At 37.9% G+C, this 7,701-nt stretch overlaps 1 protein-coding gene across 6 annotated transcripts in view; it reads right to left on the bottom strand.

Moving 5' to 3' along the window:
* Positions 1–1,257: 1,257 nt before the first annotated feature.
* ESRRG (estrogen related receptor gamma) overlaps positions 1,258–7,701 on the bottom strand; it is a 385,005-nt gene continuing 378,561 nt past the window's right edge. For all 6 annotated transcript variants that reach the window (XM_040551124.1, XM_040551125.1, XM_040551123.1 and 3 more), the window contains one exon: positions 1,258–4,956. In XM_040551124.1, coding sequence (XP_040407058.1) covers positions 4,712–4,956 — 245 coding nt within the window. In that variant the 3' untranslated portion in view covers positions 1,258–4,711. The remainder of the gene's footprint in view (positions 4,957–7,701) is intronic.

The following is a 7,701-nucleotide window of genomic DNA, read 5'->3' as shown; positions in this document are numbered from 1 at the left end:
GTGCGTGAGAAATTGTAACACCCCTTTTTTCACTCTTAAGGCATGGTGCAGCATTAGTTTTCCTTTGAAGAGCTACTTTGCAATAGTTCGAAATCAGAACACTGAAGAGGGGTGAAAAGCAGTTCTGTGCATTGTGTGCGTATGCACGAATGCCAATGTATGCATGCAGGCACCACTGTCAACACTAACATCTTCCTTTGAAGAGTCCTTAAACTTCCCATTGTTCTGCTGCTCCTTTTACTGAAAACCCCCAATTATTAGTACAGTTAAAATATAGATGGTCCTAACAGCAGTAAAGCTATCCCCTCCCATTCCGAGGCATTTTAGTACCAGAAGCCTGCGACGCACAAAGAGCCCCTGGTAGCTCCTGTCCCCAGGTGTCACACTGCTCGGTAGCCTTTGTGTCATCGGCCAAAATCTCCAGAGAATGGCCAGCAGCGAAGGTGAGAAATATGTTGACACACACAATGACAAAATACTATCAAGACAAGCTAAAAAGCAAGAAAAGCACACATTAGCACTTCTGTGATGGTTCCAGAAGGGTCCACAGGCAGCGCGGGCTGACCCCAAGCAATCGGGGCTGCAGCCTTTTGGATGCAAGAGGCTGCGAGGCCATTTACTGTCGGATTTGAACCATGCTGGTTAACCCCTTTGGATCTTGAAGACTTATCGGTGCTCTTCATTAACACCAATCTATATTACCGCTCTTGTGGCTGTTTACTTCCATTCAGAAAAGCTGGATCAAATTGATACAGATTTCTTTTTTCTTTTTATTACCTGAACACACAAAAGGAATCTCCTACGATAGGAAATGAATGATAGACTTGGTTGTTGATGAGAAAGCAAATAAGTACCTCCAGATGATATTAATGTGATCTTAAAATAGCGGGAAAGTTTTCTTTCATGACATTGACAGAGAGGCAATGATTTTGAGTAATGCAGGTTGATGTGAAGATGCTTTAAGATTAAATAAGTGCTATATAAAGGCCTGTCAGCCTGAATTCTAATGTGCTATGAGACATTTTGCATACTCTTAAATATGCAAAATGTCTTGTACCACCCCGGAATTCATTCTGACAAGGCTTTATATAGCATTTATTTACACTCATATTGTACTTCGAGGGAAGAGGGGTAATGCTTGCTACTCTTTGAATGGAAGCAACAAAAGGTAATGCTAATTGGTTTGTCTCCTTCTTAGAAAAAGAAAATAAAACCAAAAAAACCCCACAACACAAAAAATAAAATAAAAGCAATCAAAAGTGGAAGCTTGTTTAATATTGCTCTACCATCATCCTGAAAGGCATAATAATTTGAGTTACACATCTGAACTGATTGGAGTTACAGAATCATATCTCCTTTTTGCATTTAACAATATATACAATATAAAATAAATACATTTACACAAATGGACATTGGTTGGAGCACACGGTATGATACACATCACAAAAATATACAGTTGATTGCTATACAGATGTGAAGCCCATCTACAGCTATAGACATGTTTGTTTTTATTTTTTGTTTTGTTTCGCTTTTTAACTACTGGCTATTATGCAACTCCTGGATTATTATAAGCAGTTTAATTTTTTTTGTCCTTTTGCGATCTTTGCACAATAAGACTGCCATAAAATGTTTTCCTAGGCAGGTAAACAGAGACGCTTAAATAATTAAAATACAATCACCAACACCCATTTTCTCTTCTATAAGAAAAATAGCAGTTTTAATTTTTTATATCTTTTTATGTTATCATTTAAATGCAAAATAGTGGAATAAATACAACAATCTGATCTGATTGAAACAAATGTGTAACTTCTGGGAGTTACACAATCATATTGCTTTAAATAAGAAAAAATTAAAAAATGAAGCAAAAATAGAAATTAAATTGTTATGGCTAAAACATACACCCTTTGAAATTTTCCCAACACTTCACATTAAGTAAGTGGTCTTGAAAGAACTCTTCTCCAGCAAGGTTTAAGATGAACAATATTATAAAGCCCGTGCAGTTCTTTTAGCTATATTTCAGGTAATGCTTTTACAGTCTTGAGATACTTGTTCTTTTGCAGCTCCAAAAAATTACTGAAAATGAAAACTAAAATTTGCACCGTGTGCCTTTAACACATCTCCTTTTTTTTTTTTGTATATTTCTAGTCAATTGGCTTTTGACCCTGAAGCCCAAGTTCTTTAATGTGATACAGCAAAAACAATATTTATATTATATATTTATATATATATAGTGTACTTGAACAGTAGCAACTTAAACCCTGCACAAACTTTCTGGAAAATAAACTTTTTTTTTGCACTCTTACATATATAAATAATCTTATAGAATCAGCACCTTTTTCCCAGGAGTTGTATTTTTTTTTGACATTTTTTAAAAAGGGATGTGCCAATTTCTGAACTCCTATCACAGCTATAAATTTCAAGTTATTGACCATCTGAATGAATTGCTAATGATGATTTATCTAGAATCACACTACAGTCACTTCTCTACCGAGAAAACACAATCTACAATATAGTCCCATATAGCTAATGATAGATACACTTTTTTTTTTTTTTTTTTTTTCTAGCACAAGGCTGATGGAGCATCAACCCATTGTTATTTTGTTTAAAGCACACAACGTAGCAATAGTTTTGGAAACTTGTCCGCACCAAAAAAGTTTTGCAACAACACAGAGCGAGTTAATAACAACATCTGAGAGATGATTGAATAAAAGCTATATTTACAGCATTTAAAAATTAGACTTATCTATAATCTTGAAATATTCAAAGTTTTATTTCTAAGCTATACATTGGTATTCTATAATAAACTGTTACAGAAATTATCCCTTGTTTTGAAAATATTATGATTTCGACGTGTATCTGATCATAACGAGTATTTGTTTGGAGTTTCGATCTCTTAATTATTACTAGGAAGAACCTTATTACCAGTAAGGAATAGAATATACTACTGTAATCTCCTGAGGAATTGTACATCCAATATTGTCTCTAATTCTACCCTGTGTCTATAAGCACACACCACAAGAATCCAAACACCACAAGAAGAACAAGACAACAGTCTTTGAATGCAACATAAAAATTCAGAAAAGCACAGCAAACATGAAACATTGAAAAGCTGAACTACATTTCTTTTGTTTGTTAGGATTACAATTTTAATTACATCTGTGTACATAGAATAAGGATGTTCACATAGTACAGGGAGCAGCTACTAACACTGGTACATTGGTATAGCATTTGATGGAGGTTATTGTTTATTGGTTATTTAGCGACTGTAGTTTTCTGGGGGCATCTAATTGGTTTATACATTAGATTACACCTCTTAACAGTCTTGAAACTGACTGACTTTCATGCTGTGACAATACTGGTTGAAAAGCACATATACTGGTTTAGCTACTTGTTAACAATTGCAATTTACAAAATAAAATCTAAATCAATAAATAAGGTATAGAAGTGTTAAATTGTTGAATTTGGTCAGAAGTCTACTACTCTGATTTCTTAATTTTGCAGACATTGGCATTTGCCTTATTGCCTCTAAGCTACTATCGGTTCTGAGGGTTTTCCTGTGTGTAAGGTTATAATTTTGCAAACAGGCAGTATCTCATTCATTGACAACTGAAGCAGTTAGAAATCACACAGCAACTATACCTTTGTACAGTCGCTGTCTCCTACACCTTTATAGATTGGTACTTGACATGGAGTATTTAAATGTTAAACTACTCAGATATACGGTAGGTGTAATCTAATCCTTTGATTCAGTGAACATTTAGTTATAAACTGGAGCTCATGTTAAGAAACTGGATGTTTTGGACCAGACTGGCACACAACATAAATTGCATCCGTGATAATATGCACCTTCCCTTCAACTATTGCTTTAGTAAGATAAATTCCCACATTAATAAATGGCTGAAAACTGGTAAAGCTGGTACAAAAAAATCTCCGTTAGTAAGAAGAAACAAAACATTTAAAAAAATCTTCCTTCAGGATTCATTTGTCCTTCATTATTGTTCATCATTGTTCAAGCCAGCACAAAAATGCAGTATTTCTTTCTCTTTAGTATTGCATGAATGAATAAAGCTTAAACTATTCCCTGAAAAAGTTACATTGTAGCTAACCTAAGAAATATCTGGAAGACTTGAAAAAACAATTAAGGAATCAAATGGCTGTAACTGATCTAGATGGAAAATGCAATGATAAGAAGCAGCCGATGCATCGTCGCTTAGTCGTCTAATTAGAGACTGCTCCTATGAAATCTAATACTGCATTCAGTCAGTTCATCGTGTTGTACTGTACTGCTAGGTACGGTGGTTCTCTCTTTGATTCCTTTGTCATTGGGGACATTATGGTTCATAATAAGTTCACTGGCATCCATATTATGGATTTCCATCCTTTGGCAGGCCTGGCTTCCATCTCTCTTCAATTAGAGACCTCTTTTAAAAAGTTCAGCAGCAAAGGAAAAAGAGAAAAGGAAAAAGGAAAGGAAAGAACAGAAAGGAAAAGAGAGAAAAGGAAAAGGAAAAGGAAAAACTGCATCAGAAAGACACAGAAGAAAAAGTTGAAAGCTGCTTCACAGTCTTGCTGCTAAATATCAGTGCAGTCATTTTTTCCTTAATTAAACACTAAGTTTCTTTGCCATTATTATCCTGTTTATTTTCCCTTTTTTTTTTTTTTTTTTTTTTTGTTTAAAACGTGCATGATGGGAAAGCCCATGATGCTTTAGTCAGACCTTGGCCTCCAGCATTTCCAAAAAAAGTTTGTGCATGGGGACTTTGCCTTCCAGTTTGATGTTGTAGAAATGCTGCACAGCCTTGGTGGAGGTTTGCCTCAGAAGTGGGAGAGTCATCAACATCTTGCCAGCACGACGTGGGTCTTCCATGTGCTGTCCGGCCTCGTAATCCTGCAGAGCCTCGTGTAAGACGTCCTGAAGTTTCTGCACTGCCTCAACATCCTCTATGTGCATTGAGTCTGCAAAACAAAGGAGCAACAAGAGGTTTCAGTTTGGTGTGCCACAAAGTCAGGTAACCCAGTGGCTGCACAGCTCTTTCATTGGTGCTGTCCTCTTTTACAGAGGAGGAAGATAATTACCCACTTATTTCTATATTGACCTTCAGAACACTATCCGGAACCACAGTGGAGCTACAAATGTATAATTAACTCTTGGGTAAGTAATCGTTCTCCTCATCCTCCTCAAACTAGGAAAACGGTTGCCCGAGCTGCCCCATAAACCACCTCTTACAGTTACTGCGTCAAAGAAATTACAGCGCCAAAGGGCAAATGGGCTGTACAAGCTGAAGTCCACATTTTATCAGGGATGCAAGAATGACTGCCCCGTTATGTGAAAGCTTGGTAGACTTCTGCGGCAGGCTCTGAGGCTGAGGGATTGGAAGCTGTGGTCATTACCCGCTGGTCGGTGGTGCTCATGGCTACATAAAAATGACAGGATTAGGACCACTTCACTGACACAAGGGAAAAGAGGGTTTGATGTAATTTCCTGATAGGCTTAGCAAAGTTTTTCTCCCTCAGGCATGTTCATATAGAGAGGCAGCACTTAACATGGTCCTGAGCAGCTTTTGCTCTATCAAGCTATCATTTCCTACCAGGTGTAATCCTTTCCTCCCTCTCACTCAGAGGATGCTTCACCTTGTTGTTGTCGGGATTTTGCAATTTTTTTAATCACTCAAAGCAAGCACCTCGTCCTGTACCTTTCCAGGTGAGATGTTTTGGTGGTGTAAGTATTGAGTGAGAAGCCCAGACAAAATGCACACGAGGAACTAAACTAAGCTGCTACATGACCCAGAAAGATTAAAGCAACGGAAGTGTGAAATAAAAAGAAAAGATCTAACTGAAATAACTGTAAAACCCTAAACAGCATAAATACAAAAGGGGAAGATGTCCCTGAGAACACGCAGTTACTGGACCATGCTGAGATGACTTCAGACGAGCAGCCCTATTTCTTTGACTTTTATGTAATCATAAATGCCAAAGAAAAAGCAATGTGGTCCAAAGAGAGGTGAACGCAAGTAAGGAAGGACAGCCATTTGTGAAACAGGCCACCAAACACCCCTGATCAGCTATCAGAATTGGGATTTTGGCCTGTGGACTTACAGAGTAAATAAAGCACCATATGAGAATGTAACTGCTGCAAGGGGGTGCACGTCCTAGGGACACTGCGCGAGCTTAGCGCAGGGTGAAGCTGGGACAGTGAATCCATGGCTGCATTAGGGCATCTCCTTGAAAAATCTAGTTAGTACAATGCTTGCTTTGCACCTTGTGGATTTTGTTTGTTTCTTTTTCTTTTCTTTTTTCTTTTTTTGAATAAAGCTCCTGCTCTCAGGCAGGTTAATGACTGAGAAGTTGGACAGGGAAGAACCCACTTCCAGCACTGTTTCCAGCTCCTGTACTAAGCAGCTATGATGCACTAGATGAGCGTGGGCCTCATGCTTTTCCCCTGTTGATGACAACAGCAACAAATTTTCCACGTGCTTCAAATACTTGAATTACATTCTGAGAATGAAGATGCATCTAAGATTCATCTCCTGAAAGCTTACATATAACTACTTCCTCAGACAATTAGGCTGGATAGTAAATACCTCTCTTTTTTAAACACAAACATATGAAACCAAAACACAAACCAGTAAGTAACAGGTTAACCAAAACGTTCCAGCTTCTATTGTCAGAACAAATGTGCAAATTGAAAAAAAAAAAAAAAAGTTACAGCTCCTGCTCTAAAACAGACACTTAATTATATACAAGTTTGGATCATTTAGCACGTTTTATTGATTCTGATGACAGTTTATCTGTTAATTACACATAATGGAGTCCTATGGGAATTTCACGTTTAATAATTCTGAGTCTTAGCGGATACATGCTCTAGGAAGCATGCAGTGAGACATACGCTGCAGGGATGTGATACTGCACATCGAGGTGCACTGTGCTGAAAGCAGAGAAACCAAAAATATCTCTCTTAGGAAAAAAGAGGGCCACAGCATTTTAAGAAAGATGCCAGGGAAATGGTACCTCTAGCAAAATTTAGTTCTAATTAATGTGAGCCCATTCCTCAAATCCATACATTTTTGATAGTCTTCTAATATGGCAATTCTATTAAATAATTCTGTGTCAATAAGAGAAAATCCCTGAATCCTGTATCCTACAAACAGAATGTAATCAACACAGAGATGCTAATAGACACAGACAAATGTGACCAATGTCTTAGGCAAGGTGTCCAATCACTGGGCTTAATTTGGAATACAAACACCAAACAAATTGGCTTCATTGCTCCCCTGCTCTTCACCAAGTCCTCAGATATTCACAGTTGTGGTACAGAGCATGGGTAGGATGGGCTACTCCAAATCATTTGCCACAAACCACGCACACTTTGTGCAGAAATGACACAGCTTTTCCTCCTCTCCCCAAGCCCACAGTGCAGGGCCAGGTATACAGACAACCCAGAAATATTAGGAGCATGGGATAGGAGCATTTTAGCAGCCACAAAATTCTTGGCGGGTCAAAGGCTGATTCTTCCAAAAAAACATTTTTACACCTTGCTGCATAGAGAGACAGGTCTTTCTGGAGCATCCGACCATAAATGTTCAGCTTTTAACCTTGTATAAAGTTGGTCTGGTTCTTCCCAGAATCAGCGTTTGCAACTGAGCTTGGAAATACATGGATGGAGTCCGGATGCGACCGTACAGCATCCCTCTGGTAAACAGA

Source organism: Cygnus olor, chromosome 3 (assembly GCF_009769625.2).
Source record: "Cygnus olor isolate bCygOlo1 chromosome 3, bCygOlo1.pri.v2, whole genome shotgun sequence".
Lineage (NCBI taxonomy): Eukaryota > Metazoa > Chordata > Aves > Anseriformes > Anatidae > Cygnus > Cygnus olor.
The sequence above is the reverse complement of the archived record's forward strand: the minus strand, read 5'-3'. Positions and strand labels throughout refer to the sequence as shown.